The sequence below is a fragment of the Heterocephalus glaber genome, unplaced genomic scaffold (assembly GCF_053883595.1).
Source record: "Heterocephalus glaber isolate CG9 unplaced genomic scaffold, H.glaber_assembly_v1.0 deba00001687, whole genome shotgun sequence".
Lineage (NCBI taxonomy): Eukaryota > Metazoa > Chordata > Mammalia > Rodentia > Bathyergidae > Heterocephalus > Heterocephalus glaber.
This window is the reverse complement of record NW_028258412.1, coordinates 4,320,876-4,344,633: the sequence shown is the minus strand read 5'-3', so window position 1 is coordinate 4,344,633 and position 23,758 is coordinate 4,320,876. Positions and strand designations below refer to the sequence as shown.

At 44.7% G+C, this 23,758-nt stretch overlaps 1 protein-coding gene and 1 long non-coding RNA gene across 6 annotated transcripts in view; one reads left to right on the top strand and one right to left on the bottom strand.

Moving 5' to 3' along the window:
• Nucleotides 1–15,590, top strand: part of Ttc28 (tetratricopeptide repeat domain 28) — a 710,286-nt gene extending 694,696 nt beyond the window's left edge. For 4 of the 5 annotated variants that reach the window (XM_087198497.1, XM_021257148.2, XM_087198499.1 and 1 more), the window contains 6 exons: nucleotides 2,480–2,711; nucleotides 3,378–3,454; nucleotides 4,934–4,957; nucleotides 5,724–5,853; nucleotides 8,980–9,087; nucleotides 10,044–15,590. In XM_087198497.1, the coding sequence (XP_087054623.1) occupies nucleotides 2,480–2,711; nucleotides 3,378–3,454; nucleotides 4,934–4,957; nucleotides 5,724–5,853; nucleotides 8,980–9,087; nucleotides 10,044–11,674 (2,202 nt within the window). In that variant the 3' untranslated portion in view covers nucleotides 11,675–15,590. The remainder of the gene's footprint in view (nucleotides 1–2,479; nucleotides 2,712–3,377; nucleotides 3,455–4,933; nucleotides 4,958–5,723; nucleotides 5,854–8,979; nucleotides 9,088–10,043) is intronic. The other variant, XM_087198496.1, reaches the window with a different exon arrangement.
• LOC110348851 (uncharacterized) overlaps nucleotides 5,849–23,758 on the bottom strand; it is a 37,649-nt gene continuing 19,739 nt past the window's right edge. Inside the window, exon 3 of the long non-coding RNA XR_002394435.2 lies at nucleotides 5,849–8,686. This is a non-coding gene — a long non-coding RNA (uncharacterized LOC110348851). The remainder of the gene's footprint in view (nucleotides 8,687–23,758) is intronic.

The window sequence follows — 23,758 nt, the reverse complement described above, 5'->3', positions numbered from 1 at the left end:
TGATCCCTGGTACCAAAAAAAAAAAAAAAAAAAAAAGAACTGTTTGGAAATGAATGAGAAAGGGAGGGTTGGGGTTTCCATGGCACTGGGATGTGAAAAGGCACTCCGTGTGGGCTATCACAGATGGATGCTACATCCCTCCCTAAGGCAGGGAGTGGGGGAGGACAATGTTTCCCTGTGGCTTTGGGCAAGTCACTGGCTCCTTGAGTTCAACTTCCCCACCTGGAAGATGATAAAATTAACATTTCAAGATCATTCTGAGGGTTAGAGAAAATGTGAATGGCTGACACACAGTAGGGCCCTAGTAGCTAATAGATATATCATTATCAGATCCTAGTGGTCTTTCCCTACATGTAGTTAGAAGTCATTATGCCCCTGGCCTGCCTCCATATTTCCAGGGTCTGGGTGAGAGCACCCATGGAGTCCTGACATAACCTTCACATTTAAAAGTTATCAGTTAGGGCCGGGGATTTAGCTCAGTGGCACTGCACCTGCCTCACAAGTGCAAGGTCCTGAGTTCAGTCCCCAGTATAGAAAAAAAGAAAAGGTATCAGTTAGGTCCAGAAACCCTGTCCCATCCTCCACCTTGCTAACAGACTGGATGGTAGTTTCCACTCATTTACAATTCTTTTTTTAAAATTTAATGGTAACAAAATTTATTTGAAAAAGTAAAAGTGAAGAGTGAGGGAAAAAACAGCTCTACAGAGTGACCTTGGACTGAGTAAAGGAGGAAAAAGCAAGATAAAAGTACACCCTAGAGGACACAGGGTGGGCTATAGTGAGGAAAGCCAGGATAGCCTCATTTACAGTTCTTAGTCTTTTAGGGTACTAGGGCAGCAGGACAAATCTTGGGCTGGCCAGCCTTTGTGGCATTTGTGCATAGCCATGCCATATCCAGGATCCTGCCCCAGGTCACCTTGCAGGCCAGGAGCTGCATCCACCATAGCCATCTCCATGCTCAAGAGGGAGAACCCCAAGAACAGTCCCATGTAGGGACTGAGAGAACACTGGGTTCCAGGAGGATGGGTCCCCTGGTCCATGCAAACCGTTTGTCCCATGGGGAAGGCCTGAGCAGGGCCTCTGTATCCCAGGGGCCTGGGCTTGGGCATGGTGGCTCTCTGTGCACTTCTAATGACAGGCAAATTGCATCCCTTTCTCAAGCTCAACATGCCTCAGAAGGAATTTTCTCAGACCTGACTAATTGGTATGTATGCAAGTGGGCCTGCCTTGACCTATAGCTACAAGCAGCTCCCAAGTCAGGCCCAGAGCAGCCTACAGCCCTGCTATAGGAAAATGTGTTCATAGGCCTTGAGGGTGTTAGAAGATGGCTTCACTGATGCCAACCTGTGTCTGAAAGCTACACCAAACCTTTCCATTGCTCAGCACTTTCCCGGGTCCCCATCGTTATTTAGTCCTTCCTCCCTGCTATTTCCCTAAACTATTTTTCTTAGGTAAAAAAAAAAAGTGCCTTCACCTCTATAGATTTTTCTCCCCCCAGGCCAGGCCTCTCAGCTGTCGCACAGTCTGGAGGTCCCTTAGGCACACTTGAGGGTTTGCCCTTCTTCTTTGGTTTCATCTCTTGGAGTGGGTATGGGGCCATGGTCAAGTTCACCGGCTCCTCCCACCTTCTCACTACTCTAGCTACTTCTTTTTTTTTTTTTTCTAGCTACTTCTTGACCCCAGTGGGCCCAAGGTCTTTCCTGCTCAGGAATGCCCACTTCCTCCTGGCTGGTTTGAGTCCCCACTTCCTCTTGCCTGGGATATCTGAGCCCCAGCATCTCAGTGAGTCACCCTGAGAAAAGCCTCAGGGCCTGTGACATCTTAGGACAGAGGTTCTTCCTGGAGAGGCGATGTGGGTTAGCCCATAAAAGGCCATTTGTAGTGCTACCAACATGCTCACTAGCACAGAATGAATGTGGTTACTAGGCAAGTTCCCCAAGTGTCAGACATCTGCTGAGGCCTGGAAGACAGGAGGCCACTTAAGGGGAAGGGAATATGGGTGAGAGGTGTAGCACTCTGTAGGTATAGAGGCCAAGCCATGTATAGGTATAGGTAGAGGCCAGAGGCCAGGCAGTACAGGAAGTACTGCAAGAGGGTACTCCCAGCCATGGCTCTGAAATGTGCCCTGTTAGGTGTCAGAGGTGCTGTGGGGAGAGGAGTCTGGAGTGTACCCTATAGCCACAAGAAGCCATTCCATGAGTTGGGCAGGCCCCTGTCCTGAGACCTGTTTTTAGGCAAGTTCCTTTAGTGTCTGGAGCACGACCCCTCTTGCAAGGCAAAGGACAGAATCCTTCAGTGTACCTACGCCTGCCACTCTGATGATTGGATTCTTCCCAATAGCACCCTTCCTTTTGAGATGTCCAGCTGATGCACCAGTACCATGTCCTCAGGCCCATGCTGGCTTCACTCTTGGCGCTCCGTGTTTCCTCAGTGCTACATGGAAAGGAACCAGGTCTTTTGACTCCTATTTCTTTGCCAGGTGGAGAAATCCCTGCAGCGCATCCAGAATGGGCAGCGCAATGCCATGTACACCTCCCAGCAGAGTGTGGAGAACAAAGTGGGTGGCATCCCCGGCTGGCAGGCCCTCCTCACTGCCGTGGGCTTCCGGCTAGACCCCCCAGCCAGCGGCCTGCCAGCAGCTGTCTTCTTCCCGACTTCCGACCCAGGCGACCGGCTCCAGCAGTGCAGCAGCACACTCCAGTCCCTGCTGGGTGAGCCGCAGACATGGACCTGTGTGGGCCTGGGCAGTCAGATGGCTGAGGGGATGGTACTCAGCAGGCATGGAGTGGTGGGTAGCCATGGTCCCTGCATTTAGGAAGCTAGGTCTCATATCTGAGATGAAGCAAGTCTCCTGAGAAGTGACAAGGAGCCCCAGCCCCAGCTTCCTGTTGCTAATCTGGGCCAGACACATGCTCTTCACCTGGTCTTCTGGTCTGCATGGTGAGGTATCCATGCTGGGAAGGCATTGTTCCTGCTCTGCCCTTTCCCTGGGTGATGTGAAGCTGCACTGGACAAATACCAGTAGCAGTTGATATTGTTGGCAGATGTGGTTTTGACAAAACTACTCAGCCACCAGGATGAAGCAGGTGCACATGCTCAGGGTTCCCTTAGTGCTTGACTCAGAGGTGACTCCCTGAGTACCTGAGGGAGTCCCAGGACTGTGATTATACCTGGAAGACTGCACCAGGGCCAGGCCTCACCCCTGCCTCTGCTGGGGCCCACAGTCTCCTACGTGGATGCACATGTCATGCTGGGCTAGGCTTCTGGCAGAAAAAAATGCCGCCAATGCTGAGCAGTTGGGCTATTCCCCTGGAAGGTGGCAGAAATGTGGGTGCAGAGTTTCCTCTGAGTAACTTTTGTCCTTTGTCTTGGGTTAGGTCTGCCTAATCCTGCCCTTCAGGCCCTGTGCAAACTCATCACTGCCTCTGAGACAGGCGAGCAGCTCATCAGCCGGGTAAGTGGAGCCTAGACAGTGGAGCCCAAGCCCGTGGGCTGTGTGGGACTAAAAAGACAAAGTGTGCATTGGCCCTAGATAGATCTGTGAATAAGGTGGGTTGCACTGCTTCTGTCAGCCAGTATTATTAGGAGAAAAGGGTTAGGGCTTCAAGGAGGAGAACCACCCTCCCTGGCGTGTACTGGGCCTACACGACAGGTTCTTGCAGCGCCTTCTGAGAAGTCAGCTCTAGGGACACGGAGGACCTTCACAGGATACCTACAGGGCCTGTCACCTGCAGTCCAGGCATCTCCTGGACTCTCCATTCAGTGCTATCCTACACCTTGTCATCCCACCCAACTTCAGCTCATTGACAAGGGTCACAGCCACCATCCCTAAGTCACAGGCATTCAGCCATGATGGTTGCAGAGTCTCCAATACTGATTCTCTGATGCAAGCATGTTCTGTGCTGAAACACAGGAGCCGCTGGGGGAGGAGAAGCCACTGAGGCACAGTAATGAGCAGTCAGCTCTTCTGAGCAGCTTTTGAAGATGTGTTTTTTGTGAGGAAATGTGAATCTCATTCAGGGCTGTGGAGGATTCTACTCCTTAGCATCTTGCAGGCCCTTCCAACTTGGTCCTGGAGATTCTCTGTCCCCCCGACTGACCTTCCTGCTGGCTGGCAAGGGTGTGCACTAAGCCCCAGGTGGCAGCCACACGAGGGTGGTGGGGCAGCCCTAGAAGAGCACCAGTTTGTTCTGGTTGTTATGCCCTGCAATTGCTTGAGAAGAGAACACACATTGTGAAGAGTCTGTCAGAAACATTCTCATGTGGATGATGCTGCTGTGGTGGGTTAGGGGTAAGGGTATCCTCCTGCCTAGGGTTGTTTCTAGCCAGGATTTGGAACCACCTTGTGACTATTCCCTTTCTTGGTTCCTGCTCATTTTGTACTGTGTTACATCTCTTGTTGAATAGCACCAGGAAGATATTTCCAGAATATTGTACATTAAAATACCCAGAACCTAGGAGGCCTAGAAAGCTGTGTTCTATAAAAAGAAAAAGCTAGAATTATACTATTACATTTACAGGCCAACGCTGAGAGCCCAAAAAAGCCAGTTGTTTAAATTTCTTGCTTTCAGTGAGAGCACAGAAACTTTCAGGCTGAAGCACTGTGGAGCCCCAGGGACGAGTCCTGAGGCTCTCCCATGGAGTCACCCAAGAGCCCTTGCTGTATCCATGTCCCTGCCTCCCTTGAGCTGCCCCTGGGGAGGCAGGGTAGGGCCTAGCTGCCCCTGCCCCTGTGCTCTGACTTGCCTAGCCTGGGTGGCTGTTCATCTCCTGTGCATCCGTCCTGCTGCCTCTTGCTCTCTTCTGGTCAGAGCCGGCCAGTATGGTGCTTCCTAAGGCAGCAATCAGCTTGTGTGCATAACAGCTGTGCTTGAGTCTAAACTCTTCTTTCTCTCTCTTTTTCTTTCTTTTTCTTATAATCTGCTGGTCGAAGGCTGTTAAAAATATGGTGGGAATGGTGAGTACAACTTTAAGTAGCAACTATTGTCAGGTGAGCCCCTCCACCCACCCACCCCGAGTCCCCCAGCGGCTCTGAGCTCGCTGTGCACTTGGCGCTGTCTGGCAGAACCCTGTGGGCTGCGGAGCTCCAGGTTGGGGGCCCAGTGCTACCGGCTCAAGGGCCTGTCCCCTCCTCTGCTCTGGCTCCCCTTTCCTATTCAACCCTTCTGTGTCCTTGGTTTGGCCTTTTAAGTTCCACTAGAAGAGCAGGGACAGAAACCAGTAAGTGAGAGACACCTTGAACCCAGGAAGACCCCTGGCTAGAGCTCACAGACCTTGAGACCTGGGCCATGTGAACACCTCAGCAGGTCCGCTGGGCTCGTCCTTGAGTGCTTGGGCTCCAAGTATAATGTTGGATTTCCTCTTTACCATGTACCTCAGGATCCTAAAGGTGACTTCCATTTAAGACATTAGTAAAAAAAAAAGGGGGGGGTAGTGATTGGTCCCCTCACTTGTTCCTCCTACTCCTCAGCCCTCCTTTATGCTCAAGGAAAGACACAAGGCTGGCAACAGAACCCAGGCCCCAGGAGGCCACTCAGCCTTTGGTGTCCATGGCCTCCCCACAGAGAGGACAGTAGATATGATGACACTTTAAGAAGAATTCGAAGTGCTATACACATGGAAGGTGAGAGGGTCATTAGTGATGGCAGTGGCAGGTGACATAAAGGTTACTTGGGGCTAAGTTATGAGGCAGCCAGCTGCTTACAACTGTCCTCTCTCCTCAGCTCCACCAGGTGCTGGTCCAGCTGCAGGCTGGTGAGAAGGAACAGGACTTCACCTCGGCTCCCATTCAGGTTTCCATCAGCGTCCAGCTATGGCGGCTCCCAGGATGCCACGAGTTCCTGGCGGCTCTCGGTAGGACACAGCATCCTTGAAATGATGGATTCCTTATTTCCATTTTTCATTTTGTTGGGTAAAATTGGTAGAGTTGTGTGGGTCTTTTCTCAGTGTTTTCTTAGAAACTATTTTACTTAAAAACAATTTAGTCAAAGATTCCAGTGCTTTAGCATGATGCCCAATGGCCCTCAATATTTTTCCCATTTCCTTACATTATGATGTCCCCTTTCTCATCTGAACACATCATCTTACTAGGAATCTGCTGGATTCCAGTATTGTCAGAGGTCAAGCCACGATTAACAGCTAAAGAAAGCTTAAAGTTGTAGTCATGAAACAACAGTTTCAGTTATTGGCCCGATCACTGGCTCTGGGAACAAGCAGGGAAACAGTACTACTGACACCACCTGCAGTGTGACCACAGGCACCTAGGTCTGCCCACAGCAGGTCCTGCTTCAGTCCAGGAAGCTCACTGTCCCTTTTCCACCATTTTAAAAATGGCTGACCAGCTCCTGACATAATTATAATTTACTCATGACAGACACGTTGTTGATTAAATGCCCCACAAGGCCCCATTAAGCATCCAGAGACTTCTTGAGAGCCACTTCACAGCTTTCTCTTGAATACCTGGCAGTGTTCTAGGTGGTGACCAAAAGACTTCTGAAAAACTCTGTCCTGCTAGTCTGCATTCTAGCAGAAGCAGACAGACCTGATGAATGCCATACCTCTGAGCAGTTCCTTAGAAGGTGAAGGAGCCTAGGCTAGTGATGGGCTGGAGGAGGGGAGGAGCCAGGCAGCCCTGAGAGCCCCCGGATGTGGATGAGGGAAGATCCAGGCCTAGGAGCCACCCCCAGGGTGGTGCAGGGTCGGGTGAGACACAAGGTAGCTGGCTTTGGGGCTCTAATGTGAGAGACAGAGACAGCCTTTGCAGATGACAGTCTGACTTCGCTGGCAGTGACTGGCCATCAGACCCTGCAGGGCAGGGAATCCTTAACAAGAAAGTTTCTTCCCACTTGTAACCTCGGGTATTCAATACCAGGCCATCTTTTCTCACCTATGTTTAGGTAACCTTTCCCAGCCCACCTCCTCTTAGGTCTGGTACCATTTGTTTCAAGGGGGAAAGAAGCCCTGAGTAGGTATACTCCATGTTTTTTTTTTCTTTTTCTTTTTCTTTTTCTTGTTCTATATGTATTTAAGTAGTCTTCCTGTTATAAACACATTTACAGCTAAATAAATGTAGTCAATAACAATGGGAGACCAGAGTGAGACAGGCCAGGTCCATGCCTATGAAGCTTGTCTTTTGTGACAGCCTTTGGCCAGCCTGGGTCTAGTGACAGAGGTATGCCAACCAGAAGATGAAGCTATGTCTTTCTTATAAAGGAGGAGCTCGCTCCCTCCTGCAGGGCCTAACTCTTCCTCGGGTGTGGTGTGACTGTGAGGGAGCCAGCCCTCAGCTCTGAACTTTATGTTTCCAGTGCCCTTTGCCAGCTGTGTCACAGGGAACAGACTAATGAGATTCAAGAAATCTAACACAGCTTTCTATGGTGCCGGGACTGTGGTAGGCAATGTGCACAGGCTCACAGTCCTTAAGTCCTGGGACTCAGGGTGGGGAGGAGTGCAGTGTGCTGTGAGCAGTGTGTGCAGAAACGTGTGCCCTACAGGCTCCACAGCCCTGAGACCTGGCCTTCCTATCCTCAGTGAGGCCACAGCAGCCAGCCCAGTGTACCACTAGGCTATCTGTGGTGTAGACAACTGAGTTCTTGGGCAGTAGCCAATTTAAATCATTCTAGTAAAGGTTTCCAACAGAAATATTACATATATATCATCAGTTACTAGTTTTTAAATGCTGAATTATCTGAGACCTTCTTGTTGCTTTCAGGGATTGTTTATTTTCCAGTTCAGGGAGGAAAATGTCCCAAAACAATCAGAATGCCCCATGGCTCTTGCAGTGAACCTCACTCCAAAGGGAACAGTGGTTTCAATCCTTGAATCAGAATGAAAAGGGGAGGGCAGATCCCCCCTTGGCACCCATATTCAGGCACTCAGTCAAGAAACAACAGCAGCATTGTGTATTATAACTTCCTGTTATTTTAAGATTGCAAGATCACAGGACAGGTGCCCTGTGCCCTGGGAGACCAGCACCAGGTCTCACATATGGCTCAGGGAGAGCTCAGTGACCTGAGGAGGCCAAGTGAAGACTTTCAATGCTGAAGACTCCTCAGCCCCTGAGTCTTGATTGGTGGTCCCCTACTTTGGATATACTCATGAGTCACAGCATTCATGTCTAGCTTCTTCCCAAGGGGAGATACTTATTGGCTGCCTCTGTAATGTCTTTTGTCATTGTTGTTTTGTTTTGTTTTGTTTTGTTTCTGAGACAGTCTTGCAGTGTTGCCCAGGCTGGCTCTGAACATCCTGGTCTCAAGCAATCCTCCTGCCTCAGCTTCTCAAGTAGCTGGGACTACAGGCACACCACTTTCCTAGCTGTAATATCTCTTACAATTATGTAACTGTTGTATCAACAGCTCATTAGCCAGCCTCTTGCTCAGAAAGCTTTCTGCCTTTTCTTGTGCCTGCTCTGAGTCTCATTAGAGCCATTAGAGTAAGGGAGCAGCACTCCTGGGCTTGGCAGAGGCAGTGAAGTCCCTGTAGGCTAGTTCAGCCCAATGAGCAGATCCTCCATGGCCAGTAGGAGCTCACTTCCAGAGCAGGTAACAATAGGCATAGAACATGTGGGTGATCTCATCCTGTGCTTGAGAAATCTCCACCTTCTCATACACCAGCTTTAAATCCTGGGCTTTGTGCTCAATGGAGTAGCCAGTTTTCATCCCTGACGGTCTGTGAGTAGACTGCTCTTCTGTTAATAGATGAAAAAACATAATGTTAATGAACTTATTAAGTTGGTCCTCAGCTCTCAGGAACCTGGTTCAGGGCAAGCACAGAGAGCCAGCCAGTGGCACGTGCACACAACAGATGGGGCTCTACTGAGCAAAGCAGCCTGAACTTGGCACGGACGAATCAGGAGAGGTCCAGTGCTAGCTGCTTGCCGATGAGCCTGCAGGCATCCTGTAATTGTCCCAGGAGCCCACAGTCTGGCCACATCCAGCATATGGACATGGAAGCAGGTGTGTATGTCTTTTGTTTCTCTAGGTTTTGATCTCTGTGAGGTGGGTCAGGAGGAAGTTATCCTGAAAACTGGGAAACAAGCAAGTCGGCGCACCATGCACTTTGCGCTCCAGTCCCTGCTGTCTCTCTTTGGTAAGAGCCTTTCTTCCATCCAGACCCTGTGCCCCCAGCCATGTCCTAGGAGGAGGAGTGATCATATTTGATAGAGTTGGGGACTGTTGAAGAGCAGTAAAACAAAGCTCCTAGCTCTTCCAGTACTTACAGTCCTGGAGAGAAAAGGAAAATGCAGCAGTAGGCTGAAGGGTGGTGGGGAAGGGTGAACAGGTGAGAGGGGAGCAGTGGCACTGGGAGAATGTGGCAAGAGAATGTGCCTCTCCCTCTGTGGTGCTTTGAAGGTGCACAAGGCCTGGCAGGACCAGGTGCCAGCTTACTTGGCTGCTTCCCTGAGTCTGGAATCCAGGAACAGGCCAGTGTGGAGATGTGCATGGAAGCATGCAGGGTCCCTGTAGGTCAGAGGGGAAGAGGAGTGTGTCCTGTGGGTCACAAAGATAAGGGTGACTTGGGCAGGAACAGTCACTGAGAGCAGGCTGTCCTTCTGCAGAACGGAGCAGTGAACACTGAGTATGGACAGTGGACAAAAGCCTGAGTGGAGTAGGTTTAGAGGTAAGAGAGAGGCAGGTTGGAGAGCAGCAAGTGTATACAACTGAGGATTTCCACTGGAAAGGAGAGCAGGTGGTTGGAGCTGAGAGGTGGGAGGCATGGGGTTTCAGGAGAAAGATACCACAGCTTGCTCCCAGGCCGTGGTCAGGCAGGAAGGCAGACACAGTCCCTCTGCTGGCCTGTGTGACAGGCAGCAGTCTGGAGATGGCTCTGGTAGTAAAGGTCTGAGCTGTATGGATGAGCTTCCCCAGATACTTTTGTCTGTATGTAAGACTGACTTTTTTTCCACTTGGACCATATTTGCAGGGTTCTGAGTTGTAGATACATAGTGCTTGGAAATTCCTTGCTAGCTTCTGTGCAAATAAAGATGTTTGTGATTATGAACGAAAAATCAAACCTATATAAAATTCTAACTGCTTTGTTCTTAGATTCCACTGAGCTCCCCAAGCGCCTCAGCCTGGACAGCTCATCCTCCCTGGAGTCACTGGCCTCAGCCCAGTCTGTCTCTAATGCTCTGCCCTTGGGCTATCAGCATCCACCCTTTTCACCCACCGGGGCCGAAAGCATTGCCTCTGATGCCATCTCGGTGTACAGTCTGAGCTCCATCGCTTCCTCCATGAGCTTTGTCTCCAAACCCGAGGTGGGATCAGAAGCTGGAGGCCCCAGAGGGCGGCAGGACTACGACAGGCCCAAGAACAGTTACCCCCAGGGATCTACCCTGCCGCGGAACCAGTTATCCCCACAGACCCATCCTGCCGACAGCAAAGAAGAGGAGGAATATGAAGGTTTCTCCATCATCAGCACAGAGCCCCTGGCAGCCTACCAGGAGAGTAAAAAGACACGCTTCTCCCCAGACCACAGGCAGCCCCGCACTGGGGCAGCTCCAGGTGTGAAGGTTTCAGTTAGCTCCAAGGGCAGCATGAGCACTCCAAATTCCCCAGTGAAGATGACTCTGATCCCTAGCCCAAACTCACCCTTCCAAAAGGTGGGGAAGCTAGCAAGCTCAGACACAGGCGAGTCAGACCAGTCCAGCACCGAGACAGACAGCACAGTGAAGTCCCAAGAAGAAAGCACCCCACAGCTAGATCCCCAGGAGTTGGCCCAGAAAATCCTAGAGGAGACGCAAAGTCACCTTATTGCAGTGGAGCGTCTTCAGAAGAGTGGCAGTCAGGTGGGCAAGATTCACAATCGGGAAGATGGTGTGTCAGTGCCAAATAACAGTGCCACTGTCTTCAGGGCGTCGGAAACAAGCGCCTTCAGCAGACCTGTGCTATCCCATCAGAAGAGCCAACCATCCCCAGTCACTGTCAAACCAAAGCCCCCAGCCAGGAGCTCATCCCTGCCCAAGGTGAGCTCTGGATACAGCAGCCCTACCACCTCGGAGGCATCCCTCAAAGACAGTCCAAGCCAACACAGTGGCCGCCCGTCCCCCAGCTGTGACTCCCAGGCCTCCCTGTCTGATCAGCCACTCTTTAAACTAAAGTACCCCAGCTCTCCTTACAGTGCACACATTTCCAAGTCACCACGGAACATGTCGCCAAGCTCCGGCCACCAATCCCCTGCTGGCAGTGCCCCATCACCTGCACTCTCCTACTCCTCAGCAGGCTCTGCATGCTCAAGTCCGGCAGATGCTCCTGACCTAGACAAGCTGAAGCTGGCAGCCATCGACGAGAAGGTACAGGCTGTGCACAACCTAAAGATGTTCTGGCAGAATGCAGCCCCGCATTCCACAGGCCCCATGAAACCATCGAGAGGGCTTCCAGGAACTATGGCCACCAAAAGAGATGTGTTCAGCCTGCTAAACTTGTCACCTCGGCACAACAAGAAGGAGGAAGGGGCAGATAAGCTGGAACTTCAGGAGCTGTCTCTGCAGCGGCGGGATGAGGTGCCTCCCAGAGCCCCTCCCAACGGCCACTGGCGCGCTGAGACTACAGGGCTGGGCCCGCTGCTGCCCACTGGCCCTCTCGCCCCAGCACCCGAACGCCCCCTAAGACTCCCTTCTGCTAATGGCTATAAGTTCCTATCCCCGGGAAGGTTCTTCCCTTCTTCCAAATGCTGAAGCATCTTTCTGCCCACCAATTCAGCGCACAGCAGCATGGACAGGGTCCTGAGGTCCCTTGGGCTGTCCCCTCATCTAGTGCAGTCATCCCACACAGCCACCAGCACCACCTCACGAGGCTGGGCTCTCTGGGCGAGGGGCTGTCCCACACCCACAGCCAGCTGTGCCCACCTGGGGCTCCTCTGGGCCAGATTCACCCAAAGCCAGGACTTCTGTGGGGTGGGTACAGAAGGCTCGTGGCATTTTCTACACTCTTCACCAAATGTTTACCTTGAACTCCCTGCTTCTCATCTTTGATGTGATTCTTCAACAGGATTTTGTACAAAACTGGTCACGGTTCTGGGAAGGGAGAGGAAATGGAGCACATATTTTGCTAAGAGGTCTATACCTTTTATACACAGGAGTGCAGACAGAGCTTTTCTAAGGCCTTTAAGTGCTGGTTGGGGGTGGGATATAGAAAGTTTCAGTGGAATTCTACATGCAAATCTTATATTAGCCAAAAAAAGAATGATGGTTTTTAAAATGCCAATGATTTATAATGAAATGGTAGCAATTTTGGTCTCCTGATATTGTAACATTCCAGCAACAATGCAATAACTCACATTGAAACAGTGCTTCCAGCCTGAACTGCTCTGCTCCATCAAGCTCTGGGCCCTACTATCAGCCAAACTTGAATTTTCTTAAAAAGTTTATGTAACCCTTATCTAGGCATTTTAGAACTATGCAATTTGTGATTTAAAATGCAACTTTGTGCTTTTAAAACATTACTGACCTTTTTTGTACATGGATAAACAACTTGGTTTTATTATCAATAGTACTTTGCATTTATAGCCATTATTTTTAAAAGCTCAGAAAGTTTTTTAAAATATCAAATTTTGAATAGTCATCCACCATAAGCAATTATCAAGTTTGAGGGGAAAGGTTGAAATTATTCCTTTTGCTTATTAAGCAAAAAAAAATTTTTAAACATTTTTAAAATAAAAATAAAAATCCTCTGGCTAACTAGATTGAACCAGAACCTCTCCTTCCATCTCCCATTCCCTTGTATTAGCTGCTTAATTGTATTCTCTTTTCCCAACTCCAGGTCCTGCAAACCTCTTCTATCTCAGTCCGTTGCCAGGTTCCCACAGCTCCAGGGCCTGTCCCTCAGCAAGCTGCCTCAGCCACTGCAGAAGACTCCTGTCTGTACCCTAAGGGGCAGGGCACCTTTGGCTGCCATGTACACCGAATTAGCACTAAACAGAGAAGTTGATATTAACCATAGAAAATGAAGGTGGGCTTTTCCTACAGCTATGACAGTGTACTTAAGGACCAGACAAGGGAATAGTTTAGATAGGGGTGACCATTAATTTATTTAAAATAAAGAAATGAAATGTTGAAAATCATATTAGTACTAAGTTTAGATGGAGAATTTAAGTATCTCTTAGATCATTCTAAAGTCAAAATCCTCCAGTCTCATTTTGAGGGTATGTCATATAAGGGTGTGCAGCCACCTGGCCCAAAACATCAGCAGCATACAGAGGGGACATACAGGGCCTGGCAGGAGGCACATGAACATCAAGACCCCCAGGTGCAGTTTGGGCCTTGGGTGAGCTCCACTTTGTAAGCATATACTGTCCACTTCACCTGTTCCTTAATATACTCTTCTGAAGAAAGGATAGTATTTACCGAGTTTGTGTTATTCTCATGAACTACATCATAGAGGGTTTTGCATTTAACCCAACAACCATGTTGACAAACAGTAAGGATGGCACATTCTAACTCTGACCCCAACACTGAAAGAGAAATGTTTTATAAAGCATTTAGCAAATTTAAAGATGTCTTTATGTAAGGAAAAAATAATAATGAAAGTACCAGTGTAGCAAAGGAAAGCCAAATTTATAGCACTGTGCATTTAAATAATGAAATCAGGTCCTCAGCAACAAAGAATACACCTCAAAGCAAGCGTGTAAGCCCACGTATTGATGGCTGAGCATCCCTTCCTCAGCACATCTCCCCAGCCTCTTTCCCAAGTGCCCAGGAGCCCTGTAGGAAAGACCCATCTGTGCCCCACCTGTGGGCATGGCCTCATTTGCTCAGCACTAGTAAATCTCTCCACCCCAGCCAACTTCCTGTGGTTATCAAGCTAGCTAGGAAAACTTATGGACTGACCTGGCTTTCATCCCAAGTACATTGTTGTTTTTGGTTTCATCCTCAAGAGCCAAATAGAATTTTTTTCATTGTCCTAGACATAAGTTTCAATGAAGGAAAAACAAAGTTGATAAAATAATATGATCAATCTAAAGATCACCAGAATCATTGTTTCTTTATGTTTACTGTCTGTCAGACTTGGTGTTTTTTTTAAGAGTAAAATGTATATAAAAATTCTAAAATCAAAGTGAGTTTTTTAGCCTACACTGAAAAAATTATGCACTTAAAATTATGTGAGATTGTATAATTCACACATATTTCTTTGTATAGATCAGGGGTTGGCAACTATGACCCACAGGCTAAATCTGGTAAGCCATCTGGTTTTTATGGCCATAGGCTTAAATTTTTATCTTTTTGAATGATTACGGAAGTACCTACATAACAGTCTTGATTTTGCCTCTTAGTCCACAAAACCTAAAGTAAAGAATTTCAAACCTTTTTTTTCCTTCTTTTTGGTGGTACTGAGGATGGAACCCAGGGCCTCATGCATGCTAGGTATGTGCTCTATTATTGAGCGACATCCCCAGCCCTTTTTATTTTCTACTTTAAGAAAGAGTCTCCCCTAGGCTAGCCTTCAACTTGAAATCTTCCTGCCTTAGCCACTGTATCTGACTAACACCTGGCCTTTTAAGAGAAAGTTTACCAATTCGTGGTATAGATGACAGGCAACACAACTGGAATAATGTTTTGTTTCTGCAAGCCAGGACAAAAGAGTGTTGGGAAGTAGATTAAGATCAATAGGCATGATGAGACCCTGAGCACAAAAGGGTCATGAGGACTAGAGCAAGTAACATCTGCTTACCCACTGACTTCCTCTCTCGTAGAAGAGTAATGGGTGTTGATAAAATTTACAAAAAAAAGATTTTTTGCTTTCCATTTGCAAATAGCATTGAATCTATTTCATTTTAGCTCAGGAACCTGGAAAGCCTTGCCCTACTCTATTTCATCAGATGCAAAAGATAAGCAATAAAATCTTCTCTTAGAAACCTTGGTAGGACCGCAAAGCAAGGTTGTAGGCTGTCTTGATTCTCACTAGTGAACTTCAGACTACTTTGATGTTTTTAACCAAGTCAGAATACCATGGGAAAATTAGCTACTAAAACTTAAATTTGATCCACTTTTATGTGCAGCGATATGAATTAGTTTTTACCTCCAACCCATTTTTTAAAAATCCACAGTCCACTCTGCTAGGGGATGAGGTACTGCTGACATGGTCCTGACCCTGCTCTCACCTGCCCAGGGGCCCTCCAGTGGGCAAGCACATGCAGGTTCCCTGTCTGTCCTCTATGTAGCTCTGCTAGTTTGGGTTCAAGTTGGACAAATATGCAATAATCTGGTTTGCTTTAGTAAGTAGGCAAAAGGTAAAATTGTATAATTTTCATCACATATTGTATTGTTTTATCTGAACCCATTGTACATGTGGTTTGTGAACTAGGCCCTTGTGTGTGCCAGACCCCTCAGCGATATTTCCTGTCAGCCCCCAGCCCTTCGCCCTCCTCAGCCACCTTCCCCACTTGCCACTCATGCTCTTAAATGCAGTGTTAGCCATTTTTGGCCTACATGGACTGTTTTTGTAAATTACACAGTTTCCAGATGGCGTTAAACTTTTTATATTACAAAATTTGCCATGTAAAAAGAACTTCATATTTTTGAGACTGCTAAGGCACTTGGCCTTCTTCCTTTGTGATTTCAATGTCTATTAAAGCATGAGTTCCCTCGGTTTTAAGTGCTGTTTCTGAATTTCTTTCTATACACACCCTACTCTTTCTAAGCTTCTTCTGATACGCAGAGTGGTGGAGGTCATGAAAGAGTATGTGCTCCTGATTGGGGCACTGCGCCTCATAGGCACCTGGGGGAGGGTGCATGGTAGAGCCACCCTGATGCCAGCACAGGATGGGGGTATTGGCATGGATGGCTAACTGCTCCTACATTCTGTAATCACAGTTGGAGGACCAGAAAATTCTACAGTGAGAAGTGTTTAGACAGAGAAAAACAGAATTCAACGTCATTGGATCCCCACACCCAAGGACACTTCCAAAGAAAGAAGGGAACTAATCCCATAGGTAAAAGTCTAAGAAGCATGACAGATATTGAACAAACAATGAGATAAATGTTAATAAAACAGTATAAAAAGTGACACCTTATGTGGGCAACAATAAAAAAATACTAGATAGTAACATGTAAAACAAAGGGGTAGGTGTTAAAATGTAAGTATGGGAAGAGAAGAAACACTACTTTTAGAATAAGTTAAAGATGTATGATCACACACAAAGAAGTAGAGGTTGTATTTCTAGTTAGTGGGAAAGAAATACATTAATTTTCATAAACCTTGATGATCTAAAGCAACAGAAAAAGGAAACAACAACAAAACAAGCAAAAAGCAGGACAAATATGCAGTAAGATAAAAATAAAATATCAGCAATGGTAAATATGTGTGAACTAAACAAAAAGTAGATTGACAGATGATGACAATATGCTATATTCTCTTCATTAATATTATTTAGGAAAAAACCCCACCAGCACATAATGCCCTCAAATATCTGATAGTGAAAGTGTAAGAAAAATAAAGGTTAAAGTGAAAGGCACTAATAAAGAAGATCCATTCCTTATAATGAACTTAGCAAAAAGGCACAATTTTAAATTTGTATGCAACTAATTTTACAGCCTTAAAATTAATAAAGGAAAAACTTAGATGTACAAGTTTGGAAAATACATTATCATGAAGGGAATAAATATTTTAATCCACTACTCTCAATAACTGACAGGCCAAACAGACAAAAAAATTAAAAAGAATGTGGTCATCGAAGCAATTCAGACTCATGAGATGGAATTTCTGATTGTGAATCCATATTCTGCACATGCACATATGGAGTATTTCATGAAAACAGGCTACATAATTAGTCTACTACTACAACATAATCAGAATGTAGTATCATTAAGTTAAATATCAGTAACAGGAAGGTAACTAAAAAGTTTCTAATCAGATATTTAAAAGTACATTAAAGAGGGCCCGGGATTTAGCTCAGTGGTTCTGCTGCCTGCCTCGAAAGCGCAAGGACCCAAGTTCAATCCCCAGTACCAAAAAAAAAAAAGTACATTAAAGAGCACATGAACTATGGAAGAATTCACCGTAGAAGTGAGAAAATGCAGCATATCGAATTTACTTTTACTCACAACAGTGACGTGTCTTATCTGTTCTACACAAGCCTGCAAGTTCACACACCAAACAAGTCTCACCCAATAAAATAAAACATGTTCATTTTAATTTCTGCTTATGTTCCACTCTCATCCCTTAGTATCTTTGGGGAGCCCTCAGATACCAAAATCTGCAGATGCTGCGGCCCCTTATGTAAAATAGTATAGACTTGCATTTAACCCACACACATTTTCATTTACACATTAAATCACCTCTGGATCACTACATTGTAAATGCTACATAAACAGTTCTTATACTATATTGTTGGGGAATGACAAGACATGCTTACAGACATCATTTTTTCCAAATATTTCTGATGCGTGGTGGGCTGAATCCATGCATGTGGAACCCATAGACACAGAAGGATCACTGTGAATAATAGTTTAAGAATAAAACTAGCTTACAATTTCATAAAACACTAGAATATAGCATTTTCAAGAAACATTTACAGCTCTAAATGTTTATGTTCAAGGGCAATATTCAGAAGATGTAATTGCAAGACCCCCAACCAATAAGGAAGGGACAGCCAGGTCCTAAGCAGCCAGTGTCATGATACTTGTGTGCTGGCACGTGTTAGGAAAATAGGCACTACTAAGCTAGGTAGGTGACCAGTTCAAGAAGTTAGGAAAAAAATACCCAGATAGAAAAAAAAAGAAAATAGAAAGAAGTTAGAAATGAAAATATAGAATAAGAAATAGAGGAAACAAAGAAAACAATAAAGAAGACCAGGAAGGGCACGTTTGCCAAAAAAAGAAAATAAGGTTAAAGGGCAAGGACATTTAAGATCTAAACTATAGCAATGACTTATCTACACAGCACTATAAAATATAATTCTTTTTTTTGGTACCGGGGATCAAACTCAGGTACTTGCACTTGCGCAGCAGGTGGCAAAACCACTGAGCTAAATCCTCAGGCCTATAATTCTTTTTTTTTTTTTTTTTTTTAATGTTTACTTTGCTAGTACAGGTATGTAGTACATAATGCTTTGATTCCTTGTAGGAAGTTGGTACGTGTACATAACACATCCCAATTCCTTTTTCCATCTCCTTTCTCTTCCCTCTCTCCCTGCTGCCTCTCTCTCCTGATCTCCTTCTGCTTTGAGAGCCATCTATCTGTCTACTTCCTGTTGTCTTTTTTGTGTGTTTGTTCGTTTGGGTGCAGGGGATCGAACTCAGAACCTTAGGCTTGCAAGGCAGGCGGCGGCACCACTGAGTTAAATCCCGGCCCTTTACTTCCTGTTGTCACATCCAGAGGTGAGTGTGTACCGCACCACAGCTCTGTGCTATTGTCTGAGCAGCTCACCGAGATTAGTAAACCCAGCCCCAGTAAAGGATTAAAGGAACTAACTTTAAAAGGCGAAACAAAGACACTTTATTTGATAGAAAGAAAAGAAGCAAGGAACAGACAACTACCTTGTGAGGAGGTGGGGGCTCCAGAAAGATGGAGGACCTGTGGGCCTTTTGTTTCTGACTGCTTTTATAGGGAATCAAGAGCCTGTACCTCTCCCTGGAATTTGTCGTAATCTGGTTGGTTCCCTGGGCTGTCATGGATGGACCCCAGGCCCAAGACCCCTAACCCCCTGTGCCATCTTCTACCTACAGATTCTTATCTTTAGAATTTATGAGTTTGTTAAAAGGACCTAACATACAAGGTCGAGTAAGCAATTAAGTAATATAATATAGTAGCCCTAAAGTGGGAATAAATATATAATATATAAATATTTTATTTCAATAAATACATTTATAATTTATAATATTCATAATTTATAATTATATGAATTTAATTTCATTTGAATATAAATTTATATTTATATAGATATATATTTATATACTAAATGAGAGCTCTCTTTTTAAGTGGCTGCCTCTTGTCTCCTTTGCATTTTATTGGAGGTGGGTAAGGGGTAGCTACCTTGGTTTCAAGCACCTGGCTTCTCCCTGTGCTCTGCCTGTCTGCCTCCCCTCTTATCTTATTAATCGCTTTCTCCAGTAAAACTTTAATTTTTTCTACTCAGGATTAGGCAGAAAACCAAATAAGGCCTTTCCCTATTTACAGAACCCTTTCTCCTACACTGTTATCTATCTTTTATTTTGCTCTTTATTTTTACTCTAGATTTCTCATATAAGAGAAATAATATGATATTTAAGTTTGTGTGTCTCATTTATTTCATTTAACATTATGATCTCAAGGTGCATCCATTTTCCTAGAAATGACTCAAGTTTATCTTTCTTTATGGCAGAGTAGTATTTCATGGTATGCAAACACAATTTTCTTTGTCCATTCATCTGTGGATGGACATATGAGTTGCTTCCAAGGTTTAACTATTATGAATTGTGCTGCTATAAACATGGGTATGTTTGTGTCACTGTAATATGTGTCTTTACCTCTTTCAAGAAGAAACTTAGCAAGGGAATAAAATGGGTCAAATTGAATTTCAAGTTTTAGTTTTTTGAGGAATCTCCATACTGACTTCTATAGTGGTTGTACTAGTTTATATTCCCACCAACAGTGTAGAATGTTTACATCTTCCCCACAGCCTCACCAGCATTTATTGTTATTTGATTTCTTGCTGATGGCCATTCTTTCTGGAGCAAGTTGGAATCTCAGTGTTATTTTAATTTGCATTTTTCTAATGACCAGTAATGTCTAATGTTTCTTCATATATTTATTGGCCATTTGTGCTTTTTCTGTGAAGTGTCTATTCACTTGTCTGTTTTTTTGGATTGGGTCTTTTATTTTGAGGGGTCTAATTTTTTTTAGTTCTTTACATATTCTAGAGATGAGTCCTCTGTCAGAGGAATAGCTGGCAAATTTTTTTTTCCCATTCTGTAGGTTGTCTTTTCACTCTATTGTCTGCTTCTTTTGCTGTACAGAAGCTTTTTAATTTAATATGATCTCATTTGTTGATTTCAAAATTGTTTCCCATGCAGTGGGGTTTTGTTTAGAAAACCCTTACCTATGGTTATGACTTCAAGAGTTTTACCTATCATGTCTTTCAGTAGGTTGTAACATACAATTCTATTTGTTCACATATATGAACTCATATATGAATGTAAGAACAAGTGAAAAGTATTAGCTGCTATACAATAAATTAGATTATATAAACTTAGAAAAAGATATAAAAGTTCTTTTAAAAAGATAAAATTCCAAAATGGTACAGAAAGAAAAGAAACAAAGAGATTCATATGGTAATCACAACTCCCTGATCTTTACCCTTGTTTTTAACCAACTCTCATAAAAAAGGCTGGATGCTTTCACAACATATTTTACCAAATTTTCAGGAGCTGGATAATCTCTCTTTTCTAATTGTTTTGAAAATATAGAAAACACAAAAATAGAAATGATTATTCAAATCAGTTCATGGTGCGATTCTTAATTCTAAAGCCAATGAGTGCCTGGTATGGTGGTACATGCCTGTAATCCCAGCACTGGAAGGCTGAGGCAGAAGGATCACTGCAAGTTCCAGACCAACCTTGGCTACAAAGTAAATTCAAGGCCAGCTTGAACTACATTGTGAGACCTCGTGTGCGTGTGTGTGTGTGTGTGTGTGTGTGTGTGTGTGTATGGTATAAAAAAAGAAAATTACAGGCTCATTTCATTTATGAACCTACAAATAAAAATCTTAAATAAAATATTGGCTATTAAATCCCTGTATTTTTAAAACTAAGAAAACAGAGCTTGAAAGTGCACTTATATGTTACTGACTTACAAGTGTTAATGTTTGCTGATGTATACATAAGTGGCATTCCTAAGGGGCTAGAACTCTGAAAAAACAAAAAGCATTAACTATGGAGAACACTGCTACTCTGAGACCTTGAGTGGCCTAGTTGTTTGGTTTACATTAAAATTATATGAAAAGCAAAATCTGTACCTACCAGAAGAACAATGGAATGTGCATGTCAGTGTAAGGAGAATTCCAAGCAGTTCTCCCATTTCTTATTAAACAACATAAGAACTATGTCATGCTATTGTTAAAGAAGGATTTCACTATAGCCCAAGAATGTGTAGATAAAGTATGAAAGGTTAACAAAGCAGAGTGCAAGGATTTATGAGAACAATAGTGTGGTCCCTATTACCTGAGGGATGTAGCTTGTGTTCTCTGTCACTGCTAAGAATTTGCACTGTGGAATACATGTGTTTTTGGATGCTCCTTGGAAGGGGAGAAGAGCCTTTGATGAAGATTTGATTATATGCTTTGGGATCTTGACTGATAGCTGAAACAAAAGCCACATACAAGGAAGACTGCATTTAGCAATTGTGACTACTTTTTAATATTAAGATTATCATGCCTTATTTATAGTCACTTCATTTTGTTTTTAACCTCAGTGCTCTGGACAGGGACCATGGCTTGGTATCTTTCTCAATTTAAAGCCCTTCAAGCTTTCCTAAGAAGCAGGCATGTTTCGAGCCTGTGACACTACTAAATAACAGCAAACAGCAGGGGACTGACAGGCTAATGCTGCATCCTCTCCAGCAAATGAGGCCAAACATCTGGATCCAGATACATTAAAAGGACATGTTGGCATTAAGACAACATTTTGCTCTTCAAATGAGTTCCATCCAATCTCAAGATATTTATTAAATTGGTAGCAATTGTGCATCTTGGCTTTAGGGAATAATAATACTCTTAAATAAATAAATATACCCAATATATTTATATTGAATAAAAGTTTTAAAATTCTGAAATAACTTTAACTCCCAGGAGCAGAACTTGAAGTCTACCCTTTCTGTTAATTGGAACAGGTAAATGAATTTAAATTCTGATCTGTCTGGAAGCATTTGCCAAATTCTGATTTTTTTCCCATATATAGAGCCTCTTTTTAACCACTTTCTTTTTGAACCAAAAGTACAAAATTTAAATAAACCTGATAATCAGAAAAGCAATTCTTATCTATCATGTCAAAAGACATTCATTATACAAATATTTGCTGAGACTCTGTTAAAAATAGAATCTAGCAAATAAATAACCAGAAAGTTGAAATAGATTCAAAAATTTATAACTTAAAGCTTATGCACTTCATTTAGATGCTGCTGCTACCTGTGTTACGTACAATTCACATGGCCTCAGGAATGAAAATGCCAACCACTGTCCTCTGTTCCAAAAACCCTCCTAAAACCTCCCTTGGCCGTGCATTCCTCCTATCCTGCAGGCCTCTCTTGGCAGCAGCCGAGATGGCAGGAGCAGGGAAGGCTGCAAGGTCAGACAACCCCATGGGAGGTCAGGCCTTGGAAAAAGGCCCTCAGCTAGGCCGATCACGTTCCTCTTCTCATGAGTTCAATCCAGGAAATGTTGACAAGATCAAGACTCTGCTGCTGAAGTGAGAGCCAAACTGTGGTGATGTAAATGAAGGTCAGTGAGGCCAGCATGGCCATGTGCAGGCCAGAGTGACAGAGGCAGAAGAACCATGAGTAAGCAAAGGAAGCCTGTGATAGAGGGAATAGAGCAGATATCAGGACACCAGGTCAGAGACCCAGAGGCCTATGAAGCAGCCAACCCCCGACCATTCTAAGTGCCAGGTTGTTACATCCAACTTGGGATCACCAAAATGGGACTTTTGTTTTCTTTTGCAATTCAATGGGTTTATTTGCAGATGTCTGAACCTGTGGCATGTTAGAAGCTAGTTAGAAATGGGCAGAATGAAAGCTACAGAGTGACAGGCTCGGACAGAAATGACAACCAGAGAAGAGCTCTACACAGGAAGTGAAAGGACACACACTGTGTGGGAGTCTGAGGCACACAGTGAAGGGTCACACAGCCCCCTTCAATAGTCTTAGGCACTGTGATGTGAAATAAAGAGAATTTCCATGGCTTCCATGAGAAGATCAGGGACCCTTTCTACACCTGGCACCTCCACTGCCCCAAACCTCTCTCCCTACTCCACTCCTCTGCACCATCAGAATTTCCTTCCCAGATGAGTCATTCCTGCCAGCACATACTTTATACACTCTCCAATTGAGCTCTATCTCCCATCCATGGGATGCTCCATCTCTGATCTTCCTTTAGAAAAAAAAACCCCAAATGGTCTATAGTCAGTGCTTCCAATTCTGCTTGCTTGCTTCTCTCTTAAAACATAGCCTCAAATTGGGTTTTTGCCCCAACACACGATCAACAGCTGCATCCGTGGTGAAAAACCTAATGGTCAATTCCTAGTTCTTTGTAATGTCGTAGAAAGGATACAGAGTCACCTATGAGATGCTCTTGTAATAAAGTCTAAGTATATGCATATAACTTTCAATTTAGTGCAAATACAGGGATAATTAGAGGAAGTTACATAACACCATGAGAAAACAGAAGCAAATCCAGAAGTTGAGCCACCCTACCTCTCCACACAGAACTTTGTGCAGTGATGAAGCAGAACTTTCTGTTGTGATGAAAATCTCTGCCACCCAATACAGTAGCCGCTAGTCACATGTGCCTACTGAGCAACTGAAATGTGGTTAATTTGATCAAAGAAAAGAAGTTTCACTTTAATTTGTTATTTGTACAGAGATAGTCACATGTACAGCAGAAGACCAGTGGCCTGATCACTTTAACAAGCCAATGTCATAATGAAAAAATACTCTTAAAAACCAAAAGAGAGTCACAGCCACTTTCCTAGAACTTGAGAGAAAGTGAAGAGACAGACCACAACACACAAAAAAGGAAGGGGCAATCTGCCCTTCCTCCCTGTCACCTGGCTTGTGGTGTGAGAAAGGAAGAC